Genomic DNA, 26,798 nt, shown 5'->3' on the forward strand with positions numbered 1-26,798 from the left:
CTTAGCTTTTTCAATCAATTTTTCAGTAGATGAATTGGGAAAGACCTCTGGACATAATCGTCTCCAATTCTCCACTCAAATAAGCAGCAGCATATGTTAGGTTTATTTCTGTTGCTGATTACTTCTGTGGCTTAGAAGTATATGGCATTTCAACTTCAGAGTTATACAATTAATATTAAAAATAGCTATAGCAAATTACAAAACAGAACTTGCATTTTTTTGTAACTACAGGATGATGGGATTTGATAAAGACCAAGGAATAATTCCAAGACTTTGTGAAGATCTTTTCACTCAAATAGCACAAATGGACAAGCAACAGGTGGTATGCTTATGCTTACTTTGAATTACGAGGAAACTGATGCATTTCAGTATTTTGATACCTGTTTAATTTTTTCATTTTATATCTTAGTGCTGGATCCATTTATAAATGTCTGGATGCTTTTGTGGATTCAAACCTTATTTCTGCTAGTAGATCTGATTAGTAGGCTTCCCTAAATAGTGATGGTCAACATGGTTTTGCTTCCTTAATGACAACATCACAAAAAAGAAATATGGGCTTGATATTTTTGATGTGTCCATAGACAAGACAGCATGCCTTATTAAGATAACATTTATGTAAGAGAAGGTAAAAAAAAATCTTAGGGGGTTCCGTGCTTTCAGTAAAGGTATATATAACAGAACTCAAAATACATAAATTTATCTTTAAACATTGTCACTGCAAGTCAGTCCTTACAGACACTGGCAAACATGCAAAGAAAAAGAATTCCCCAAAACAAACCCCAGCATACCTACATTTTCTTTTTGAGGTCTTTTTCTCTTAAGAAATGAAATGAGTAGGTAAAAAAATATATATATAAATAAAAAATAATAGTTAAAGGTAATTGTGTTTCTAGATAAGATTTTCTAACTTGACCATTACTACATCAATTAATTGGAGCAGAAACAATATAACGCTTCATTAAAACACTGAGAAATCTAAGGTTATTTATTACTGAGTTTGAATAGAATAAAACTTCTAAAAAATATATAGCTGCTAAGTATGCATGTTATTCCTTTGCTTATGCATTGTGAATAAGTGAGTGTGTGGCTGCAAATTGTCTTGAATCTTGTATTTCTGACTTGTTCTTTAAAATAAAAAGAAAATTTTATTTAAAAAAGAAAATAAAACAAAACCTTCAGAGAAAGGAGATGTGTTTTCATGAAAAGTTTGGTTTTGTTTTTGTTAATTACTGTGTGTAGATCAAGGTTTATTTTCCATTAGGTTATTCTTTTTCATGTCAAGATGTTGATAACATCAGTCCGTTCCTTCTGTGTTCCATGCATGATTCTGTAAAGCACAATCTGTCATGAATGAGAATAGTGCAGAGGCAAACAAAGCTATATTTTTGGGTACTAAAACCCTAACACTGAAACTTATGAGGTGGATGTATATACTTTATTTTTTTTCTCTTAAACTTGATAGCTGTCATCTGGAAATGGCTGTGGGTGGAATTCCAAACAATTGCATTCTTAGGGGTTGGATGAGATGAACTTCTAAAAGTCCTTTCCAGCGCAGACTAATCTATGATTTTATGATATGATTTTTCCTGGAAAGTCCCTTGGGTACAAATGCATGCAACAGTGAATAGTAGGATCTGGTAATCCAGATTAATCTTTGAAACAAAGAAAAATGGAAACATTTTATGGCCTATATTAATAACATTTCCTATTTGTTTTATTAGGTTTTGTATCATCTTGAAATGAGCTTTTTTGAAGTATACAATGAGAAAATTCATGATTTGCTTGTCTTTAAAGCTGAAAGTGGACAGAAGAAAGAACCAGTAAGTTGCTCACAGAAAGAAGTATATGCGTAATCTCAAAGTATTGGCATCCGTTCTGTACACAAAAGAGCACAAATGATAAGTGTTGTGTTATTGAAGCACTTAGTTGTGAATAATGGATGCAAGTAAAAAAATCTTACTATATGACTTCAAGCAAAATGCTTGGCACTTAAGGAATGCTAAGCAAAAAAAACCCCACCTTGCTGAAATACAAACAAAATGATCCAGTAGAACCTCTCAAGATTGTTAACATCATCTAAAACGGAGATGATCTTATCAGCCTTTATAAAAACTCTTAGAATATTATTTATTTAAGTCTCCAGATTACATTAAGAACCTTCTGTGCAATATAATTTGAGTTATAATCTTGTAATTTAAATGGAATTCTAAGATGGGAGAATGACAGTGTCAGGAGGCTTCCAATGATGTTGGGGGGGTATGTGGAATATTTGCCTAATTGTATTTGATCCATCAGTCTTCTCAGTGCTACTGAAATGTCCATTCACTTTATGAAAATATCTGTGTATTGTTTATGTACTGGGAAGCCTGTTTGCCCCCGACTCTACTGATCTAATTGCACAGTGCTTTCATGAAAAAATGTTAATACTTGCAAAGGGAAAACTTTTTCCCATGTTGTTTCCTCTGTGTATTTACATTGCACAGCTGCAGAAAACTAGAAGAGGTTAGCGCCTGTTGGATTGTTGTTTCCTAAGAAGCTTGGGGGCAGGAAATCTGTGCCCTGCTTAACTAGTAAACAGTCACAAGTTAAACTAGTTTAGTTAGTTTTTAATGTTTATGTGTTAGAATGTGCAAAGAAATTTCCATGAAGTTGGGGAAGTAGGAAAGGAATTTATTTAATTTATTAAAATAAGTACTTTCTGTTCTTTGAACTGTTGACCACTATACTGGCCACTTTTTTGTAAACTATCAGTATTAGATTATGATAAAGGTATACTATGTTCAACTTCCTGTTGAAAAGTCTTTTATCCTAAATTTGATACTTACGTGGATTTGTTACATAGAAATAAAGACTAGACTGTCTTGTTTATACTAGGAATGCTTTCATCTGATTTTGTCAGTGATTTTAAGGTAAGGTATTTAACTAAAGAATATAATAGATTTAGGTTGAAGAAAATACTTTTGTTTTCTTATGTGAATACCTGACCTAAGGTGCTGTTCTGGCAGTTGGTTCTGTGAGCGGTGGCATGGGGCAGTGTATTGTGATTTCTTGGGCAGCTGGAAAATATTCAGTTGTAGGTATTTTCTTGAAAATGTTGTTCTGGATGATTCATACTAAGTTTTGTTGATGATAAATGTCACACTAGGGATATAGAGAGACTTTCTCTTAATTTTAAGGTATTCCTGAATGGTAGGTCTCACTAATGCACATCTAAGAATTTTTCTTTTGAAATTACTCACCCCCAGCTTCGTGTAAGAGAACATCCCATATTAGGACCATATGTGGAAGGCCTGACAGTGTAAGTCTTACCTGTTCTTATCTTAATAGATGTATTGTGTAATCCTGCAAAAGTGTGCTAATTATTATTTTAAACTTTGTGAAAGTTTGTGCACTCACTGGTAAATTAGGCAAGATTTTAGTATCGTATAGTTTTAGAAAAACACCCGTGTCTAGCTCGATTTATTTTCCTTTGGTGTAATGCTTTAGTGAAATAAGTGTATGGAAGTCTTAAGACAACTGGAACTTTCATGGTATATTTGTATTTTGTCTGTAACTGGGGAAATGTTTCAGAACTCAGGTAACAGGGAAAACTAGGAAGAAAACAGTCTGAATCCAAACTTTTCTTTTTCCCCCCACCTTAGGAATGTTGTCAGTTCTTACTCTGATATCCAGGTAAGAATTATTTGGTTACTAAAAGGGTATGTAAATGTTTATACTTTTGCCTTCCTTCACTGCTGAAAACTAAATTCCATGGATGGGAAGAAAATTCTTTACAGACTGCCCAGTAGACTATGATATTTCAGCTGATTTTGTGAAAGTATAATGAAGACTAGTCCTATGTAATGGAGCTAAATAGATGCATACAGGCAAGTGTTACTCTTTTCACATGGTTACCTCTAAAATTTAAATTCCTCCCTTATAGAGTCATCATTTGTGTTAATAACTTAACTTGCAAACATTTTAATCTTCAGTTAACTGTCCAAAAATGGTTTTGCTTTCACATCCTTTTATCTTTTAGAGTTGGCTTGAACTAGGAAATAAGCAGAGAGCAACAGCTGCTACAGCAATGAATGACAAGAGCTCTAGATCTCATTCTGTCTTCACCCTTGTCATGACACAAACCAAGGTATTGCTGGGTGTTAGATATGTCTTCAAATTGTGTAAAAAGTTTTGTGTGCTGCCTAGAAAATTGTGAAAATACACTTCAGAACGAGTAAAGCACAAGGATTTGAGCATGACTTTCTACACAGCAAAACTTACTTTACTTGTGCTTTGAGTATATTCTGATGTCTGTGTGCTACATACATTTAGCAGCAATAAAAATATGTCTAGTCTGGCAGATCTAGGAGTAGTTCTAAACTTCAGAGTGTGATTTTTGAGACGTAACTAGAATCCGAATTGAGGACTAACTGCTGTCAACACGCTTCTGCTTCTAAGAAGGTTAGTCTATGCAAGCTGGAGAGCTGGGATGAATTTCTACAGGTGATGAACTGGGACAATGATAAGAGGTGCAGTTTCTCCTCAGTTTCAACACAGTTCACCAAATAAATATTCCCTCGTTTCAGGATGCATTTCTCACCTATGTGCCTCCAGGATATAGGGACTAAAATTCCACATCTGATTTACAGATGTGTAAGAAGCAAAACCTGATTTAGTGAGATTAGCCTGAAATCAGAAGTGAAATAGGTAGAGCTCCTCAGAAGTCTACAGTCAGTTTTCTCCATTCACAAATAACTTGTTGGTTTGAGTTTTATTGTTTTTGGTTGGCTTAATTTTTCAGTCCAAATTCCTAGTTGTCTCCTTCCTTCTTCCCCTCACCATTCTCCCCACTAGATTATTTCTTTTCCCTATTAGCAGTCCTGAGAATTTTTTCCACTGACTGCTTAGCTGATTTTCCTTGGTTTAAGTAAGTAACAGCTTAATGATTTCCATGGTTATTAGATAGCTGCAACAATCAAACCCACGGTTTGGTAATCTATTATGTTTGCGGTCTGTGCTTATACAGTTATTCAACTGCAAACAGTTGATTCTGTGGTTAGAAGTCTGAACTTAGTCTCCTTCAAGGCATGTACATGAATGTATCCTGTCAAAAATAAATGAGATTGTCAATTTCTTAATGTTTTTAAAGTGAACAGCTTGTTAGACTTCTGCTTCTTGTAATTCTTGTTATTTTGGTCTGAATGCTAACAACTCTTTTTCCAGGTAGAATTTGTGGATGAAGAACAGTGTGATCGTAGGCTTACCAGTCACATAAATCTAATTGATCTGGCTGGCAGTGAATGCTGCTTAACAGCTCAGACCAGTGGAGAAAGGCTGAAGGTAAATGAAGATGGGAAATCTGTGGGAAAAGAAATTGATTCCAAAGAATGCCCCTAAACTCCCATGTAACTTCACTTACCAGGACTTTTGGGAAGGAGCTGTAGTTATAAAAAGATACGTAGGCATTATGCTTATAAGTATTGTACAGCATTTTACTAATGAGGATGGATGGTGCTAAGAAGCTGTTTTGACTGTGCAGTATGGCAGGCTAGGTCTTGTGTAGGACAACTCTCCATATCCTATGCAGGCCTAATGATCCATTAGAAGGAATGAGGAAAACTGTGTGACTTTTCAAATCCTGAATCAGATTTATGACTCAGATTTGAACTCCCATGGACTTGGGGCTTGCCTCTTTTTTGTGTGGGATTTAAGTAAATAGCATTTCTAATAAGAGTTTCTTGCAAGCTGCCTTTGTAAGTTTTATGTGTTTTGACATTGTGTATTTTAAAGCTCTTTTTGCTCTTTCCAAATGAGAGTGAGCTTCTATGCTGTTCTTTCAACTTATTGTTGTTTTTTTTTAATCGGTGGTGACATTTAATGTGATATAGTTGTACGATACCACATTGAATAAGCACAATTAAATCAACAGTACAAACAATAATATCATGCAAGAAAATACAACTATTATTTTATTTTTGCTTTGTGTAGGAGGGTGTGAGTATCAATAAATCGCTATTAACCCTTGGAAAGGTTATTTCTGCCCTCTCTAAACAATCTCAAAATGGAAAGAGAGCTTTCATTCCTTACCGGGAATCTGTCCTTACTTGGTAGGTACACTTCAGAATTTCTTTATATAGAAGTAAATACTTTCTCAGACTGTAAATTCCTTTTCTAATCAGGATGCGTCTCTTCCCCTCCTTACCTCCCTTTCTCTCTCAAGTGACCTGTGGCGGGAAGAAATTAGCCTCTTGTATTAGGTAAAAAACAATCGGGACCTTGGTTTGTATTTTAAGTAAGCTAACAATCGCTCTTAAATAAGCAGCGAGAATTTTGTATTTAATCTGTTCAGATTGGTAAGCTTAATTTTTCTTGCAATGTGAGGGCTGGGAATTGATTTCTACTCTCCTGTCAAATGAAGGTTGTTAAAGGAAAGTCTTGGTGGAAATTCACAAACCACTATGATTGCCACAGTAAGTCCAGCTGCTAGCAGTACAGAAGAAACCCTCAGCACTCTTCGCTATGCAAAACAGGCTTGTTCAATTATCAACACTGCTAAAGTAAATGAAGATGTGAATGCCAAGCTTATCAGAGGTGAGGTTTAACATCTACAGTCTTTAGGGGTTTTTAATTTGCCTGTGTTTTCAACTTAATGTTCCATCAGACTTGTTACTACTAATAGTCTATTGTGTTGACTGCCCACTTGTCAGCTAGGTCAATACAATCAAGGATATATTCCTTTTAATATTACTCTTTGTGAGCTTTTTTTTTGTAACCCCAAAGTCCAGACAGTATCTGAGGCTACACTCAGGAACCTGGACTGGGGAAATGTGTTTAATTTTTAATTGAATAAGGTGAATTTTCTAGTATTGGACTGAAATGTGTAAACTGTGTTTTGTATGTATTTATGTATTCCTTGTCTGATTTGTCTTACGGAGAATTGAAAGCTGAAATTGAAAAACTGAAGGCAGCTCAGAAGACTGCTCTGAAGACTGATCCTGAAAAATACAGACGTTATTTGCAGGAAATAACATCTCTGAGGGTAAAATTGCACCAGCAGGAGAAGGACATGGCAGAAATGCAGAGGTCAGGCAGTCATTAAAGTCTTATTTCAAATAGAAATAGTAAAGCTTATACGTTATAACTTTTCTCCTAATATATTGTGTTGGTTTTGCCTTAATATATTAAGGGCCTGGAAAGAAAAATTTGAACAAGCAGAAAAAAGGAAATTGGAAGATGCAAAAGAGTTGCAGGTACATTTTCTGTCTTCAAACAAACCTTGCAGAAGAATTAGAGTAGTTTTGAGATTTGTTTCCTTGAGGCCAGCCTTTTAACTGTGACTTTATTAAAAAAACAATATAGATATTTCAATGCATGAAGTAGATTGTGGTTTTTTTTTTATACAGAGCTTTCTTTTTATTTAGAAGGCAGGAATTGCATTCAAAATGGACAATAATTTACCAAACCTTGTCAATCTCAGTGAAGATCCTCAGCTTTCTGAGGTACTATTGTACATGATCAAAGAAGGAGAAACTACAGTTGGAAGGCATACACCAAATTCAAAACATGATATCCAGCTTTCTGGAGTGCTTATTGCTGATGACCATTGGTACGTAGTGTTTTTCTTATACTTGAAGTGCAAACATGAAATATTTCTCCTCACCTTTTTCTTTCTTTTGGAGTCACTCTCTCTTCTGGCAGTAACAAGATTCAGTTTTCTAACACTGAAAATACTATTTAGGGATAATCTTTGTACTCTTCAGTGATTAAAGTAATTTCATTCTGTTCCCTCTAGAAATCTGTTAACCAAAGTAATTTGATTTCTCTTTTCATTTCATTCATTCATGGAGAAAATTTTCTTGTTCAGAAATGCTGGAGAAGGACCTGAGCAAATGATGCTGTATGATAACTCTGTTATATTAAGCTCAATGGAAAAGTGAAATGCCTTGAGAGTTCTTATTAAAACTAAAAATATAGAGCAACCTGGCCATATTGTTTAAAGTGCATTCCATGCAATTGAGTCTAGACTAAGTGCTCTAAGAAACTTAAAAAATTAGTTAGGAAAACCGTGAAAGATGCATGTATGCTGGGAAATTAAGCATTATCAAAGAAATGCTATGATGACAGCATATAGTAGTAATTTTTTTAGCAGTGGATTCTTTTTAGATTTAAATATTGAGGCTCTTCTAAAATGTAAGTTCTTGCTTGTTATTTTTGTATATTGTAACTAAAGAGTATGAAGACAATCCACACCTGACAGAGCAAGGACTCTATTTAAAGCATGAATTTCAGGCTATTAGGAAACCTCATCTGCAGTTAACATGAGCTACTGATATCGCAAATGTTTCTTGTTTTCAGTGTTATAAAAAATACTACTGGCAAAGTGAGCATTATTCCACTGGGAGAAGCAAAGACATACGTAAATGGAAAATGCATTTTAAACCCAACAGTTCTGCATCATGTAAGTAATTGATTTGGTGATATTAATATGTATATGGGAATTTTTTTTGTTAATATTACAGCTTCAGACTGCAGGTTTTCTTAAAAGGCTCTGAAACTAAATAGTTATCTCTTGAAATTCCAGCCCCACCTGCTATCTTTTAAGCATGGTAAATTTGCTTATAAATATGAAAGTAACAGAACAAACATTTTCCTTACCTGTTTCCCTCTTTCCCCATAGGGTGATAGAGTGATCCTTGGGGGAGACCATTATTTCAGGTTTAATCATCCAGTAGAAGTTCAGAAAGGTAAAATATCATCCTGTGGGACAACATTTTTACATGATGGTCCAAAAGATTTTGAATTTGCAAAGAATGAACTGCTTATTGCACAGAGAGCGCAGTAAGTATCTTATCTTCTTGTTCTGAAAGTAAGCTCAGTTGTTAATGCAACCTTGAAATACATTTAAAAAATAGGAAACTTAAGATTATAAATTATTTCTCAATAAGAGGAAGTTGGAAAATTTCAAGCTTATTATTAACTCAATTTTTAATTGAAATGGAAGTCCCAGACTTAGCATAAATGAAGGTACCTCTAAGTTATGGTCAGCACAATCTAGTCCAGTTTTCAAGAATATTGACCACTATTAAAGAAATGCTGAGCTCCAGAGACTCTCAGAGTAATGTATCTCTTCAGTTACCTTTCTTTCCAAGCACATAATGAGTCTGAAATTAACTTTTGATGTTTTAGAGAGATTTAAAGCCTCAAGCAAATGCCTTACAAAAAAAGAGAAGAATCCAAATTTACAAACCTAGTGTTCTGTGGTCGTGGAGAATTTGGGAGACAGATAAGTGTTATTTGCACTTTTTTTGCTCCTGGAAGTTATTAAGCTGCAAGACTCATTGACTTTAATTTTACTTTCCTGCATCTTAATGTGGTTTAGTGAATTTCTACTGCAGATCTTAATTTTGAGAGGTACATAATAAAATAAATATGGAAATTGAGCAGACTTCAAAATTGTTATGTTTTGCATCTTTGCCATTGTCTACATTTTCCCTATGAGATGAAAAATATTAAAGTGTAAAGTAAAAATAGTAGAATAATATTACATAATGAAATAAAATGAAACCCCATCAAAATCAACAAACCCTCATATTTTTATTTTTACTGTTAAATTGTGGGCTCCTGTCATGATAGAAGAGATCTACCTCTATGCAGCCTATATAAGGTTAAAGCCAGCATTCTAATTATGTGATACTTGCAGGCTTGAATCAGAAATTGAAGAGGCACGCCTCAAAGCCAAGGAAGAAATGATGCAAAGTGTCCAGATTGCGAAAGAGATGGTTCAAAAAGAACTGACCTCACAAAAAGAAGCTTATGAAAGCAAAATAAAATCACTGGAGGCAGAGGTGGTAAGTTGCCATTGCATTGTTATATAAAACATATCAATAAAATAGAAGCTGTAGGATGAGATTTCTGTCTGGTTTGGTGTTTTTTTCTGTTGTTCTCACCTCTTGCTTAACAGTGTCTTAGGGAATGCTAAGCCCCATTTTTTTGTTTTTTTTTTTAAAAATATCAGCCTTACTTTAACACAAGAAGTTGTAATTAGGTATTCCTTACAGAATTATTCTAGGAATTTTGGTTTATAGAATAAGTCGTGAACTAAAATGTTAATCCAGTGTGCATTTAATCAGGGTGTGTGTAAGAAAAATCCCTACAAAATGTAACTTACTCTTGAGAGTTTTCAATGACTACAGTATTTTTGGTTAACATGACTTTTTTTTTCTTCCACCCCCAAGTTTGCATGCTGTTTTGTTGTAAGCCTTTTGAACACCTTTACAATATGCGTAAGTCAGTATTGAACAGTACATCATGGGAAACCAAGTAATAATGATAGAGTAGTGTATTTCTTAAATGTGCTATAGAAGACATAATATGATGCTTGTGAACTAAGGTATAACCTTTCATTGCTGACCCTGGGCTCCATAGTCCCCAGGGACTGCATGTGTTAAATGTCTGAATGTCAAAATAAACCTTAATATCTGCCAAGGGGATAGATTAGGAAAGCTGTAGAAGTGGTAATCCTCCACTTTTATGTCCTTTTTTTGTATTAGAGAGAAGAATCTCTTAAGAAGCAAATCCAAGAACAGAATAACCAAAAAGCTGAGACTAAAATACAGGAGTTAGAGAAGGCAAAGCAGAATCTCGAGCTGGAACTACGCTTCAATAAGAAGCGTTTAGAAATGGAGGCATTAGCTACCAAGCAGGTAACTTTAAAAGCAACAAAAAAAACCCAAAACAAACAAACAAACAAACCCCAAAAAAGTGAGAAATTGTGGTTGGTTTGTGGATTGATACTTTGATTATTTGTTGGTGTGCTTTTTGTTTCAATTTAATTGTTTCTGAAATATTTTTAATGTGATTTTGTGCAAAAGAACAGATGTTTTATGTGTGATATGTATTGAATGAAGGGATAAACTAATGCTGACCTCATTTATTATATGACGTGGATGGTTTTGTACATACAGCAGATTTTAATGACAATTGCCTGTGCCAAAAGTTATGACTTCAGGCATTAATGTGAGTAACGGCTCGTGTTTATATATATGACTGATGCAACAACTGTGACTACATTTTTAAAAAGGAATGTCATTTTAATTTCAGTAATTTTTTTGAAGCATAACAAGATCTAAGCAAAACCAGAAGATTGTCACAGTTTGATTATGAAGGGTATTGATACAGCAGATGTCCAATATAAATTTTATGCTGTTCTGGGAATTTTAAAAATACAGCAACAAAAAATTTTGCTTCAGTAAACAGTGTTTTAGGGGGTTTTAAAAAGTGTTTTAGGGGATTTTGTGTGTGTAGCTAGGTTTGTTTATTTGTTTTGTTTTTTTTTTTTATTCCTCTCTCTTCCCTAGGCTCTGGAAGATCATACTATTCATCATGCAAAGATACTTGAAGCCTTGGAAGCTGAGAAGCAGAAGATCGCTGAAGAAATACAGAGTCTTCAGGAGAATCGTGGAAGTGGGTATAAAGCTAAGACTGGTATGTATATACATAATGTTGAAAAGGCAGTGCTGACTTCATTCTTGCTCGGTGGGCTTGGATTTAGGAGCTGCAGATCCAAGAGCTTTTTCTCTTCCTCTAGCACTCCTCTAGTGATCCTGAATGCGAAGAACCTTTTGATTTAATGATCCTTTTTGTTCATAAGAACAAAAAAAGACTGTGCTAAAGTATCTGTTTAAAACATGCTAAGGGTAGTTAGGTGGATATTCATGTAGCCTGTATTTAACCTGATTACTGAAAAGTCCTACCCCCATCTGGCTAAACTGGTTAGGCATTAACTCATGGGGGAAACTGGAGTAACAGAACTGATTCTGTTAATTTCCTACCTCAGGATAGTGTACGGTGTCTGGTGTTATGCCTCAGTTTCTGGAATGCAGTTTACCTGACCTTTTATAGAGGGTTATAGAGGGTTATCTTGGCCAGGAGGATAATTTTTCCCAGTGTATTGGGAATTCACAGAACTGTTGTTGACTAAATTTTATTCAAAGATCTTGGCTGTGGTTTCTTTTTTGGCCTCCCTTAATTCCCTCCCACCCCCACCCCCCCCTTTCTTTTTTTTTTTTTTAAAAAAAAAACTGAAGTTTTGTTGCATCATGTTGTTTGATCCACTTAATCATTATGTGCTATAATCTTCATTAGTTCCACTTAACTGGAATTCTCTGAAGCTGTCTGTGATGATCAAAGAGGCCAACACCATTAGTAATCAATTAGGGAAAAACACTGTTTTCTATAGGTAAGTATCTCAGTTATTTATAAGGGGGTTTATATAAAATATATATTTATGCATACCTAATTGTTAGTAGATTTTGCATGTGCAGTGAGCTGTTTGTTTATATTTTAGCTGTTATGTTAGGCTGAACATTGATAAATCACTTTTCCAAAATGTCTTCAGTTGAGTGTGTAGTTCACCCTTGTTAGTTTGAAATGTGAACTTCAAATCTTGAATTTTAGATCAAGGCTTTAAATGTATGTCTACAGACAATTAATTTTGGATTGAGTGTGCTTTGGAGGTGAATCTTCTGATGCTCATGGCCATCCTGCTTTGGTTCACATATTGAAGTGGTCCTAAAACACATTTACTATGTTCCTTTTGGACAAAACTAAACCAGGGAATAAGTACCAGCCCAGGGAGGTGTTCAGTTCACAGGACTGCAACAAAGATAGTTCAAAAACTCAGATCCATATACATTATACGATATAGTGGATATTGAGCATCTGGGACCAGTTGTTTCACTCCACAGATCTCCTGGTATACCATGCTACTTGCTAGTTGTAACTCAGGAGTGTTCTAGAGTGAATCTGTATGTTGGTCAAATGTTCTTATTGTGAGCAGAGATACATTAGTGCAGAGGAAACTCTATCATCAAAAAAAAAAAAAGGCTACAGTAAATGTAGGTGATCTTGGAGGGCTTCCTAGTAGGTGTATATATTCCTGTAGTTTTTCAGATGGCTTATCCTTCAACAAGAACTCTGCCAGTAGAATTCTATAGCATATATTTGGTTCTGGATTTCTTGAGCCAGGAGATATGTCAGTATCTACTTTTATCTCCGAATGCAGGAATGCCTTTTTTCCTTTATATAAAAGTAAGTTTAAAGGCTACACTAATATTTGCTTTGTGAGATACATGATGCATCAAGCAATTTCTGTGTAATGACATTTTTATTCTCTGTATAATCCTGCCTTACAAGTACCTTGTTTATTTTTACAATGAATAATGGGTGTTCTGGATTTTTGCTGTTTCTTCCCTTTTTTTGTATGTGGATTTTTTAAATTTTTTTAATTTAATTTCTCACATTCTTAGGCATGACAAAATTGATGATAAAACAGGAGCAGTGTCTTCTGTTCAGGTGCAGGTTCGTAACATCAAACTGGGAATAGCAACTTTCTGGAGCCTAGAGAAGTTTGAATACAAACTAGCAGCAATGAAGGAACTATATGAGGTCAGTAATACTGTGTCAAAAATAAGATTTTGCTGTTCTATGCAGGAGGAAAATCTTAGATTTTTGTTTTATGTGATGTCAAACAGCAGGACGCATGATAATTTTTAGTTAAATACATGTACACACATATGTTAATCACACAGAAAGAGGACAGTAGAAACCAGTGACTTCATTAAGGTAATTTTGTGTGCAGAGGGAGAAGTAGTGAAACAAGAACTGCTCTGTGGTTCTTTTGGTTGTTTAGTTATTTATCTGCTCTAGAGGAAAACATGACCTTTTAAAGCTATCACTTGAATTTTCTTTGATACATTCTATCTATTTTTCTTTGGCTCTCTTAAATAAGTTTGGTACTGCTTGCTTTTATCTTTGCTTTAGGTTCTTCAATGGGTGCTTTTAAAGGCATTTTTCATGAGTTTTTTTTAATAAACTGACAGTTAAGGTACGCATTAATCCCTTTTTCTAATTCCATTGATTTTAATCAGACAAAATGGATATATTTGTACTGCATCTCTCTAAATATGCAGTAAATTGTTGCATATCAAAAGAGGGGGATATAGAAGAGAGGGAGAAGTGTGAACAGTGCCAACACTTGATTCTGTATCCACAAAAACCCCTATAACCATAAGGTAAAGTCATTTTAGTTACAGAAAGGTAGCCAATGGTGGCAAATTATTCAATACAGACTACAAGACTATAATATCTGTTCTTGTTTGCTGGGAGAATAGTATTTTTTTTCTATTTCTGAGAGAGAAATGTCCTAACTTCTTCTTTGTTGACTCCATGTGAACAGTGTTTCCATTTTATTCCATTGCATTTTTTTTCCCTGAATTGAACAACAAAGAGGCCTAAGAACTACTTGGGAGGTTGGAATCTCTGATCTGGTGGCCCTTAAAAGTACTTTTTTAGTGGGGATAGAGTATTCTGGGATTTTCCAGTTTCCAGAGCTGATTGTTGTGGGTGTTTTGATTTCTGCCCTATGAATCTAATGTTTTAGACTGCAGTGAAATAATGAAAGAAGGTTCCTGGGGATGGGTTAACATGAAGAGGGATCCAGAGAAACCCTGTAGAACTGTAATGATCTTGTATTTTATGCTATACTAGTTCAGAGTCTTTGATTGAAACACAAATGAAAAATAAATAAGACTAGTTTTAGACTGAGAAAAACTTGTCTAAATTTATTCTGTGCTTGAATTTGTGATTATCCAGATAATAAAATTCTTTTCATTCCAATATCTATTATGTTTAGTTTGGAGCAGTATTGAAAAATTAATACAAATTGCTTCAAATAGTATATAAATAAATGTTTGGATGCTTGCTGTTTCCAAACTTAAGTCACAATCTGGCAGAAGAGGAGATCACAACTGTTGGAGCATTCAAGGTGATAGAGAAAAATACAGTCTTTTTTGCACTTCAGAATGCTTTATTTTCAATCATAGAAGTAGTACCATGTCATCAAAGAATTAGTTTTATTTGAAAGAATACCTCTTATATGAGTATATATCTGAAATAAATAAATGTTCAGTATTATAACCAAAACGAAAAAGGTCAAAGAAAAGCCAGAAAAAAAACTGAGGGAACTCTGCTTTATGATCCAACTTTCTAAGAGGCAAGTGTTTCCAGTGAAAGGACAGTGTTGCCATATTCATTGCTAAAAACTACACAAATCCAGTTATAAAAATAAATGAAAACTCTAAATTATGATGCCAGGGTTTTAATATATCTGGCATGTGGTGGAGAGAGCTGTGGAAACATTTTGTATTTCTGTTCCCATATATCAGGTGGTGGATAGCCAGGTGACTTCATGAAATGTTTATCTTGTTTTAGTTTGTTTTTAAGCTCTTGCACCTCAAGGTGGTTGGCAGTCAGTTATCTTCTAGATTACATATATCCTAAGAAAAAAACATTAAGACTACTGATAATAGAACATACTGTCTTCATTCATGTGTTGAATGCCTTATTATTACTCTGTTTTTTTTTAACCCTCTTATTCCCCTGTGTTTCCTTTTGTATTTCTCAGAGTAATGATAGGAGTAAAGCTGCTGATGTATTTTATGACCCTGCTGATGAGTGGGAACCTGACCTTTCAGATGCCTCTGTTTCCTCTCTTTCCAGAAGAAGGTGATACTAATTTGAAGCTCCTTCATCTATGGTTACCACAAAGCAAAAATTAACTTGTTTAACTGTCTAAACATGTTTGTATGCCATTACCATAGTCTTTTATTAATTCTTATTTTACTTCATTAAAATGTGAAACCTATCAATTAATGAGAATTCATGTTTATGTAAGGAAGGTGGGGGAAAGTTTAAATTAAATGTGTTATTTTACTGTGCTTTACTGGCTTCACTGACGAAGCATGTGTTAGTATGCACCAGACATTGCTCACCACCCACTAAACGTTTTTGGCATATTAAACAGCAATGTTTCTGAATTTGGATATAGTATATATCAGTGTATGTCTTATCAGTGCCAGAGGATTTTACATGTAACCATTGACAACCAGCTGGAAGTAATTAAAGGCTGTTCCCAATTATTTCATAAAGCTGTCTTAAAAATGGATACATTTGTCTGTAGCACAGAACTTTTAATTAACCCACACAGGACCCACAGGTTAAGGTTACAAATATGCATCTATTTTATTAGTAGCACAAGTAGTTTTAAATAGCCACTTGGACAGCTATTCCTGTCCTAACTTAGCACATACACTGCTCCAACTGATGAGTTCTGTTTAGTTGTTCTCCTATCTTTCCTCATCGACAAGAAATAGGAACAAAAGTTTTTCCAAACCCATAAGTATATTTTGTCAAAACATGTGTAAGGCTTTCTAAACCATTTATCTAGATATTATCAGAGTTAAATGTGTGGGGTTTAATGTTTCTTCAGACTTCTGCCTTATGAAAGCATTGTTTTTAAGGAGTAAATTGTGGTTGTTATTTTCATGTTTTCACTTTATCATCCTTTCCTAGAAGTAGAAGTTTCATGAAGAACAGGAGAATTTCTGGATGTTTGTCTGAGATAAAATTAAAACCAATTCAGAATATGCAGACTTCCTATATATCAGGTACTTGTTATATGATAGGAACACCTTTCATTTCATACTGAGAACTTGAAACTACTACATGTGTAAAAATGTATGCACTTCTAGTAGTCATTTTTTTAAAAGTGTGGTTTGGAAAAGGAAATGAAAAATGTCCTGTTTACAAGGACAGGTTATAATGTCAAGCTGTTGTCAGAAGATTTTTGTACTTTTTTTTTATTATCCTTTCTTAAGGCAAAAAACTCCTGACAAACACTGATGACCCTTACTTAAGCTATTTGCTTAAAACATTACTCCACTTAAATGTGTGTGTTAACTGAAGAAAGATGATAGTCTACGCATCAAATTGCTAAAGGCTGAATTCTGGTATAATAATTTGGAGAATTTGCTTGAGTTGTTGCTATTCATTCAACTACTGAAGCTACCCCAAGCTTTTTGTCAGGTTTTTGGGTTTGTTTGGGGTTGTTTTTGTTTTTGTTTTTTTTTTCTGAAATACTAGATGCTTCAGTCTTCCAAATATTTTGATGCATTCAGTTACTTTCTGTCTCTCTGTAGGTGTGATTGTTGGAACAGGTGGATAATGTTAAAGATTTTCATGATGGAATTAGTCTTTCTTACTAAGTGAATCTAGAAACTATTCAGACCATTGTATCCATATGTTTTCTGACTTACTATCTTGTAGTTGCAGAAGAAGCAGTATAAAATACTCATCACAAACACACATGGACTGCTCACTCATATGCAAGAAAGTATTTACAGATGTTTTGCTTTTACATCATACAGGTTCACATAAGAAGTCCAGCATGTGCCCAAGCTTTTGTGAATCTTTTCTTCCTGGAATCTGCAAGGAATTTATAAATTCAGCTTTAGATTTACTGGAACAGAATCACGAAGGAGGAAGGAGCATAGTAGATAATGTCCTTACTAATTTGTTTGTCATTTTCTCTGGAGTGTCTGCCATTTCAAAAGCCTATGAACAGCAAGATGAAGAATGTCAAGAAAACTGTAAGTTTGATTTTTCTGAACAGTTTACTTTAAGCATCACTAATGACTTGTCTTTCAGGTGTACATTTTTATCTTTGTCTATCAGAATTCACTTGCAAAGGGAAACCTTCTGATAGATCTCTTTTTCTCTTGTAGTTTTCTCTCTTGATCATGCTGCTCAGTCCTATAGCATCAGAATTATCTCTGCTTTTGACCAGCTTGTGATTCTTACCAAACTTTGGCTTAACAATATCCAAAAGTGCCCTGGACCGACAAAAGTTGATGAAGAAATAAAACAGGAAGTAAAGAACTTGGGAGGTTATTTACAGCTACTGTTGCAGGTAAAGTATATTAAGAGGTACATCTATGTGTTGAAAAGTCCTATTCAGTGTTAACTACAGACTTGCTAAAAACACTCAAAAGTCCAAAGTACGCAATGACAAATGGACACACTTAAGGAAGACAAACAGCAAAGGGTGTGTTTCTGCTAGCTAAACTGGTACTTCCAATACACTAGTTCAAAGCAATGCAGACCCTTCTGTGCCACAGGCCCTGACAATACCATAGGTTCTTAATCATAACAGGGGACAATAAAACATGGAGTACCAAGAGCAAATGCTAGTTTATATTGTGAACTGCTACTGTTAATAAAGTAGTGTTCAGTAAATATTACTCTTGTTCATGGTGCAGCTTTATGAAGAGTGAATTTTTTTTTTAAATGTGTAGTATTCTAAGCCTTTCTTCTCTGGTTGCAAGGTATGATCTTTTAGCTGTGGTAGATTGGAAGTAGGAAGATGGAAAGCTGAAAATGTCTCAAGCTATTGTGTGTTATGAACTCTTGTGTTACAAAAAATGCCCATTGACTAGAGATGCTTGCTAGCTTCAGTGAATGATATGCCTTTATTTCTTAGGGATGTTCTTCAGATATATCCTCCATGGTAACAGAAGCACTGAGCAAAGTAAACCAAACAGTAAAACAAACAATGAAATATATAGGATACTTGGCAGTAGTCACGAGAGCTGATATTTCATTTTCTGAAGAGAACAACATTGCTGCAACCAGTCTACAGGTGAAAAATTGTTTATTAGAAATAATGATTAGAATAGTAATTTTAATGTTGATATCACATTTTCACTAACTGTGTTCAGAAGTGCATTGTTACATACAACAATTTGATAAACTGAATTGTTTTTAGAGTTTAGATAAATACTTCATTTTTATTGTGAAAATTGGTGTGTGTTAATACCCTTGAAATAACGTTTTATTTAAAAAAAATGCGCTTTAAAGCTGTTCAACTTCCACAAAGAAAAAGAAATACTGTGCTTTTAGGATTATTCTGCATTAAGATTATATGAGTCTCCTTAGTTCACAGAAATGCAGTGATAGTTTCAGTAATCTGTGATTAAGTACCACAATGAATTTTCAGAAATCTAAAGAGAGTTAGGAAAGGAGAACAAAAGTGCTGAGCCCTTGTGGTCAAAGAATGAGATGTAACAGCACTGAACAGTTTGTTCACAATTATGTTTCTAGCCCCCTACAGAAAATTGTTTTAATTCAAGGCCACATCAGTTTCTTCAATCATTATGCTTTGAACTCTTATTTTAAAAGGACTTCATACTTGCCGTTTATGATGGCGTATGCTCAGGGCTGGAGTTTCTCATTGATACTGTACAGGAAAAAGCAAGAATGGTGCAGAAAGAACTTGTGAAACAACATCCACAGAATGAGGTGAGACGAAAGTAAGATTAGAAATTACTGCTATATCTTAGAGGCACTTGATCATGTCCTGTTATTTTTCAGTAATTTTGTCTAGAAATTTTATAGTAGGAATACAGCTATGATTAGTAACAGGGGTTTGAGATGCGTGGTAAGTCGGAATATTAACTATGATCTTGAAATTTTTAGTGTTTGCTTTTCACCATATGTAGACTGAATGTTTAAGTAAGTGTATTTATCTAGAGTGGTTTATCTGTGCATTGGAGGACATTTCACAGAATCCCAAGGGTTGGAAGGGACCTCGAAAGATCATCTACTCCAACCCCCTTGCAAGAGCAGGGTAACCTAGAGTACATCACACAGGAGCTTGTCCAGGTGGGACTTGAATATCTCCAACGTAGGAGACTCCACAATCTCCCTGGGCAACCTGTTCCAGTGCTCTGTCACTCTTACAGTAAAGAAGTTCTTCCTGATGTTCACATGGAACCTCCTATGCTCCAGTTTACACCCATTGCCCCTTGTCCTGTCACTGGACATCACTGAAAAAAGCCTAGCTCCATCCTAGCTCCTGACACCCACCCTTTACATATTTATAAACATTGATGAGATCACCCCTCATTCTCCTCTTCTCCAAGCTAAAGAGCCCCAGCTCCCTCAGCCTCTCCTCATAAGGGAGGTGTTCCATTCCCTTAATCATCTTTGTGGCTCTGTGCTGGACTCTTTCAAGCAATTCCCTGTCCTTGAACAGAGGGGCCCAGAACTGGACGCAATATTCCAGATGTGTCCTCACCAAGGCAGAGTAGAGGGGGAGGAGAACCTCTCTTGACCTACTAACCACACCCTTTCTAATGCACCCTAGGATGCCATTTGCCTTCTTGGCCACAAGGGCACATTGCTGGCTCATGGTCATCCTCCTATCCACCAGGACCCCCAGGTCCCTTTCCCCTTCACTACTTTCCAGCAGGTCAACCCCCAACCTGTACTGGTACATGGGGTTGTTCTTCCCCAGATGCAAGACTCTACACTTGCCCTTGTTGAATTTCATCAAGTTTCTCCCTGCCCAACTCTCCAGCCTGTCCAGGTCTCGCTGAATGGCAACACAGTCTTCTGTGTACAGTATCCAGAGTACACTGGGTTCCCTCATCCAGGTTGTTGATGAAAATATTAAACAGCACTGGTCCCAGCACTGACCCCTGAGGGACTCCACTAGTCACAGACCTCCAGCTAGATTCCGTGCCATTGACCACAGCTCTATGCCTTCTTCCTTTCAACCAGTTCTTGATCCACCTCACTACCTGATCATCAAGCCCACACTTCCTTAGCTTATCTATGAGGATGCTGTGGGAGACAGTATCAAATGCCTTACTGAAATCAAGAAAAACCACATCTACCGCTCTACCATCATCCTTCCACCTAGTTACTTCCTCATAGAAGGCTGTAAGGTTGGTCAAACATGACTTCCCCCTCATAAAACCATGTTGGCTGTTCTTAATGACCTTGATATGACATATCCTTGATATGCCTGGAGATGGAGTCAAGAATAAGTTGTTCCATCACCTTTCCAGGGATGGAGGTAAGGCTGACCAGTCTATAATTACCTGGGTCCTCCTTCTTGCCCTTAAAGACTGGTGTGACATTTGCCATCCTCCAATCCTTAGGCACCTCTCCCATTTCCCACAACTTACCAAAGATGATGGAGAGTGGCCTAGCAATGACCTCCACCAGCTCCCTCAGCACCCTTGGGTGCATTCTGTCCGGACCCATCGATTTATAGATGTCCAGACTGCATAGCTGATCCCTAACCCAATCCCCATCTACCAAAGCAAACTCTTCCTTTATCCTGACTCCTTCTGGGGCTATAGGAATCTGGGGCCCCCAGGGGGAGTCTGCAGGAGTAAAGACAGAGGCAAAGAAGGCATTCAGCACCTCTGCCTTTATATCCTGTTTCCAGGGCACCCACCTTGTTCAGCAGTGGGCCTATATTGCCTCTTGTGTTAGTTTTATTTGCTATGTATTTGAAGAAGCCCTTTCTATTGTCCTTAACCCAACTAGCAAGATAAAGTTCTAAGGAGGCCTTAGTTGTCTTAATTGCCTCCCTACATCCTCTAACAACTGTCTTATATTCCTCCCAAGTGGCCAGCCCCTACTTCCATAATCCATAGATTCTCTTTTTCCACATGAGTTTGCCCAGCAGTTCCTTGTTTAACCACACTGGTCTCCTAGCTCCCTTACTTGATTTCCTACCCATTGGGATGCTCTGATCCTGAGCTTGGAAGAAGTGATTCTTGAATGCTGACCAACTATCTTGAGCCCCTTTACCACCTAGTACCTTTTCTCATGAGATTTCCCTTAGCTGTTGAAGTTGGCCCTTCAGAAATCCAGAACTGTGGCCTTGCTAGGTATTCTATTCCTCCCACACAGGATCCTAAACTCCACCATCTCATGGTCACTGCAGCCAGGGCTGCCATTGACCATCACCACTTCAACCAAATCCTCCTTGTTGGTGAGTACTAAATCTAGCAGCGCTCCTCTCCTAGTTGGTTTGTCCACCATTTGCATTAAGAAGTTATCATCAATGCACTGGATGAACTTCCTAGGCTGTGAATAATCGGCTGTGTGAGTCTTCCAGCAAATATCAGGGTAGTTAAAATCCCCCATGAGGACCAAAGTATGTAGTCACGAGGCTGCTTTCAGTTGCCTGTAGAAAGCCTCATCAACTCCTTTGTCCTGATCAGGAGGTCTATAATAGACTCCCACAACTGTATCACCTGTACCAGTCTGTCCCTTAATTCGTACCCACAGACATTCCACTTTCTCCTCATCTGCCCCTGGACAGAACTCAATACATTCTAGTTGCTCTCTCACATAAAGAGCAACTCCACCACCTCGCTTTGCTGACCTATCTTTCCTAAAAAGGACATAGCCATGCATGACCACATTCCAGTCATGTGAGCTGTCCCACCATGTCTCTGTAATTGCCACTAGATCACAACCTTTAGACCGCACACAGACTTCTAACTCCTTCTGTTTATTCCCCATGCTGCATGCATTGGTGTCCAGGCATTTCAGGGAGTGAGCAGAGCACACTGATGGCACCCTTGAGAGGCAGGAGGCCTTGTGGTCTTCATTAATACTAGAACAATGACCCACTAGTTCAAACCCAGCTATAATCCCCTTGCACTTTGAATCTAACCTGAAGCTCTGTGAGTTAGCTCTGCTGACTCTTGTCCTAGTACCCTTTTTCCCCTGCAGGACATGGTCTAAACAACTATCCTTTCCCTCAAATGAAACAATAGATTGAGAGTCCTCCCTAGTCCGCCATCCTTCAAGCCCTAGCATGTTTCTCTTGGGCTTGTCCCTAACAGGCCCAAAAGGGAAGATTCCCTTCCCCCTTCATATCTAGTTTAAAGCCCTGTCAATGAGCCCTGCTAACTCCTGCTCCAAAAACCTTTTTCCCCTCTGAGACTGGTGTATCCCACCTGCCACTGGGAAACCAGGTGTCTCATATAGCAGCCCGTGATTGAAAAACCCAAAACCCTGCCTTTGGCACCAGTCACATAGCCATACATTAATCTGCAGATTCTTCCTATTTATCTCTTCACCCTTGCTTGTAACAGGTATCGAGGCAAACACCGCTTGTGCTTCAGACCCTTTAACCAGCCGTCCCAGGGCCCTGAAGTCTCTCTTCATTGCCCTTGCCCTCCTTGTAATAATCTCATCATTGCCAACCTGAAAAACCAGCAGTGGATAGTAGTCAGAGGGCTGCACCAGATCAGAGAGTTTCCTTTTAACATCTCTAATCTGAACCCCAGGTAGGCAGCAGACATCCCTGTGGGATGGATCTGGTCGACATTTGTGTCACTTCACAGTATAACCATGAAGGAGAGGGAAAAAATGAAAACTGGCACAAAGGAGCAAGTGGGCCTTTTACTCTGTATACTGCTGTTAAGTTTGCTTTGCGAAAAGATTGAATATTTAACATGTAATAATGCTCTATAATCCTGAAAGTTAATTGTTATGTTGATAATAGCCATCACCTCTGCTATTACTACATTCACTGTTAGGAAGATTATGAGAAAGCTTGAAGACTTCATTTTGTCATACATTGTTTTTATAGTCCTAGTCCTAAACAGCATGCTATCTAAATATTAAATTAGTTCAGTGTTACCTTTTCAAAGCTTGTCTTCTCATGTGCTTAATGCTCAGGGTACACTGAAGCACTTCTATGAACTGGGGACTTCAGAGGGAAAATAGTTGACTAAAGTAGCTATGTAGTAGTACAGAAGCCAGAAATTTCCTGCTTGATTTAGTGTCATTCACTGAAATTACAACTGACCTTCAAATATTTTTCAGGCTGATAAGCAGCAGTGGTATTTTCATTTGAGCAATTTCTTTGTAACACTTCATAGGAAAGTTACAGGAAATTATTTATGTATTATTAATGAGTTGTTCCTGTCCAAATTTATTGTAACATGAAATGCATTTATATCAATGAAAATCTCTTATTTCTCATAGCAAGACCTCAATTTAGTTGTTCCTGTAAGCTGAAAAACTTGCAGAACTGTGAGCAATAAGAAAATCTCCTAAATGAGCTGGGATATATAAAATATTTATTTCCAAGAATTTACTATGCAAAAATCTGTAATAAATGACCTAGGATAAAAGGTTCAAATCTGTTCAAGAGGAGTGATAAATTGCTTGTTTCAAGTAAACTTCTTACTCTGGTTTTCACTGTTGTCGGTCTTAATTCCACAGATAATAGTGAAACTGTCTAATTTTTTTATGTACTTATCTGCTTGTTTAACTCCCAAATGCTTCATTTTTCCAGCAAAAAGAATCGAGCAGTCTGGTTTCCAGATAATGCTGTTTACTTTCAGCAGATTCCTATGTGTCTGTATGATTTCTGTATATTCTTGTCATAGAATAGTTAGGGTTGGAAAGGAACTTAAGATCATCTAGTTCCAATCCCCTGCTATGGGCAGGGACACCTCACACAAAACCATATCACCCAAGGCTTCATCCAACCTGGTCTTGAACACTGCCAGGGATGAAGCATTCACAACCTCTCTGGGCAACCCATTCCAGTACCTCACCACCCTAACAGTAAAGAATTTCTTCCTTATATCCAATCTAAACCTCTGCTGTTTAAGTTTTAACCTATTACCTCTTGAACTATCACTACAGCCCCTAATGAATAGTCCCTCACCAGCATCCCTGTAGGCCCCCTTCAGATACTGGAAGGCTGCTATGAGGTCTTCACGCAACCTTCTCTTCTCCAGGCTGAGCAGCCCCAACTTTCTCAGCCTGTCTTCATATGGGAGGTGCTTCAGTCCCCTGATCATCCTCGTGGCCTCCTCTGGACTTGTTCCAACAGTTCCATGTCCTTTTTATGCTGAGGACACCAGAACTGCACACAATACTCCAAGTGAGATCTCACAAGAGCAGAGTAGAGGGGCAGGATCACCTCCTTCAACCTGCTGGTCGCACTTCTTTTGATGCAGCCCAGAATACAGTTGGCTTTCTGGGCTGCAAGCGCACACTGCCGGCTCATGTTCATTTTCTCATAGACCAACACCCCCAAGTCCTTCTCTGCAAGGCTGCTCTGAATTTCTTCTCTGCCCAACCTGTAGCTGTGCGTGGGATTGCTCCCACCCAGGTGTAGGACCTTGCACTTGACATGGTTAGACTTCATGAGGTTGGCATCAGCCCACCTCACAAGTGTGTCAAGGTCCCTCTGAATGGAATTCCTTCCCTCCAGCGTATCAACCGAACCACACAGCTTGGTGTCATTGGCAAACTTGCTGAGGGCGCACTCAATCCCACTGTCCATGTCAGCGATAAAGATGCTGAACAAGACCGGTCCCAACACTGATCCCTGAGGGACACGACTTGTTACTGGTTTCCAGCTGGACATTGAGCTGTTGACCACAACTCTTTGCGTGCGGCCATCCAGCTGGTTCTTTATCCACTGAGTGGTCCACCTGTCAAATTGATGTCTCTCCAATTTAGAGACAAGGATGTCATGTGGGACAGTGTCAAATGCTTTGCACAAGCCCAGGAAGATGACGTCAACTGCTCCAGCCCTGTCCATTATTTCAGTAGCCCTGTCATAGAAGGCCACCAAATTGGTCAGGCAGGATTTCCCCCTAGTGAAGCCATGTTGGCTGTCACCAAGCACCTTGTTGTTTTTCATGTGCCCTAGCGTGCCTTCCAGGAGAATCTGCTCCCAGATTTTGCCAGGCACAGAGGTGAGACTGACTGGTCTGTAATTCTCCGGCTCATCCATTTTCCCCTTCTTGAAAATGGGGTTATATTTCCCGTTTTCCAGTCATCAGGAACTTCACCTGTCTGCCATGATTTTTCAAATATGATGGCCAGTGGCTTTGCAACTTCATTCACCAGCTCCTTCAGGACCCGCGCATAGATTTCATCAGGTCCCATTGACGTGTGTATGTTCAGGTTCTTAAGATGGTCTCAAACCAGATCGTCTCGTACAGTGGGCCCCAGGTCTTCATTCTCACAGTCCTTGCGTCCACCTTCCAAGACTTGGGTGCTGCAGTCAGAGCCTTTGCCAGTGAAGACTGAGGCAAAGAAGTCATTCAGAACCTCAGCCTTCTCCAAGTCCTGTGTAGCCAGTTCTCCCGAAAGCTTCTGGAGGGGGCCTATGTTGTCCGAGTCTGTTTTTTAGCTGCTACATACCTATAAAATCCCTTCCTGTTATCTTTAACATTCTTAGCCAAGTTTAGTTCTAACTGGGCCTTAGCTTTCCTAACCTGGTCCCTAACTTCCTGGACAACATCCCTGTATTTACCCCAGGCCGCCTGTCCTTGCTTCCACCTTTTATAAGCCTCTTTTTTTGGCTGGAACTAATGTGAAGCTGGGAGAGAACACCAGAGTGTTAACTGGAAGATTACCCATGACATTTAGAATGACAGCAATACAAAAATTGCAGGATGATCTTTCTTTAGTGAACACTTAAATTTGCTTGTTTGATCCTCCTGTATTAAGGTGTTATTTAAAACCTTGCAGATGAAGTTAACATTTTATTTGAAAAATTGCCTATTATGTTGCAAAAAACATGACTCCTGCCTTTGAGCATTTTTCTCATTAGCATGTCAATGTTCATTGCTGGCTTTCTAAAATACACAATATATACAAATACATACAGTATAATATGAAGTCTCTTTACAGATTCAAAATCAAATAAAGGATAATGTTGTGGCAATAGCCAGATTCCTTGAAAATAACCTCTCTTATTGTGGAAAGGTAAGATAAATGTTTCACAAAATGTATGCTTTGAGTCTGAGGATTAAATTTAAGGGATGCATGTAACAAAGAGGAGGATTTGGAGCTAGCTTTTACAGTTGCATGTTAACACTTCCTGTTGCAGTCTTGTGAATGAATGGGACGCTAACTTTTATGGTTACTTCACTTCCACTCAAAACGATTAGATTTTAATTTTACTTTAAGTATGGAGATACCAGTATCTTATTTTTCTTCTTGTGCTCATCATAAACAGCCTAATTGCCTAATTATAACTAATGCAATAATTTATGGCCATAATTATTGGTATTTTGAATTAAAAGACCAGATAGATTATTTAACCTGCTTCCTAAAATAGATTAACTTTTTAAGCA

General features: G+C 37.2%; 1 protein-coding gene across 1 annotated transcript in view; it reads left to right on the forward strand.

Annotated features, from left to right (window-relative positions):
* Positions 1–268: 268 nt before the first annotated feature.
* The window catches only part of KIF14 (kinesin family member 14), a 31,820-nt gene continuing 5,290 nt past the window's right edge, over positions 269–26,798 (forward strand). Inside the window, exons 1-25 of the mRNA XM_031048062.2 lie at positions 269–319; positions 1,722–1,820; positions 3,246–3,298; positions 3,642–3,672; positions 4,019–4,126; positions 5,203–5,319; positions 5,968–6,086; positions 6,398–6,570; positions 6,915–7,062; positions 7,166–7,229; positions 7,401–7,585; positions 8,335–8,437; positions 8,657–8,817; positions 9,680–9,827; positions 10,530–10,682; positions 11,337–11,463; positions 12,124–12,217; positions 13,287–13,425; positions 15,443–15,543; positions 16,390–16,490; positions 17,244–17,465; positions 17,601–17,785; positions 18,356–18,514; positions 19,054–19,173; positions 26,353–26,427. Coding sequence (XP_030903922.2) covers positions 305–319; positions 1,722–1,820; positions 3,246–3,298; positions 3,642–3,672; positions 4,019–4,126; positions 5,203–5,319; positions 5,968–6,086; positions 6,398–6,570; positions 6,915–7,062; positions 7,166–7,229; positions 7,401–7,585; positions 8,335–8,437; positions 8,657–8,817; positions 9,680–9,827; positions 10,530–10,682; positions 11,337–11,463; positions 12,124–12,217; positions 13,287–13,425; positions 15,443–15,543; positions 16,390–16,490; positions 17,244–17,465; positions 17,601–17,785; positions 18,356–18,514; positions 19,054–19,173; positions 26,353–26,427 — 3,000 coding nt within the window. The 5' untranslated portion in view covers positions 269–304. The remainder of the gene's footprint in view (positions 320–1,721; positions 1,821–3,245; positions 3,299–3,641; positions 3,673–4,018; positions 4,127–5,202; positions 5,320–5,967; positions 6,087–6,397; positions 6,571–6,914; positions 7,063–7,165; positions 7,230–7,400; positions 7,586–8,334; positions 8,438–8,656; positions 8,818–9,679; positions 9,828–10,529; positions 10,683–11,336; positions 11,464–12,123; positions 12,218–13,286; positions 13,426–15,442; positions 15,544–16,389; positions 16,491–17,243; positions 17,466–17,600; positions 17,786–18,355; positions 18,515–19,053; positions 19,174–26,352; positions 26,428–26,798) is intronic.

The sequence above is a fragment of the Melopsittacus undulatus genome, chromosome 6 (genome assembly GCF_012275295.1).
Source record: "Melopsittacus undulatus isolate bMelUnd1 chromosome 6, bMelUnd1.mat.Z, whole genome shotgun sequence".
In the NCBI taxonomy this organism is placed as follows: Eukaryota; Metazoa; Chordata; class Aves; order Psittaciformes; family Psittaculidae; genus Melopsittacus; species Melopsittacus undulatus.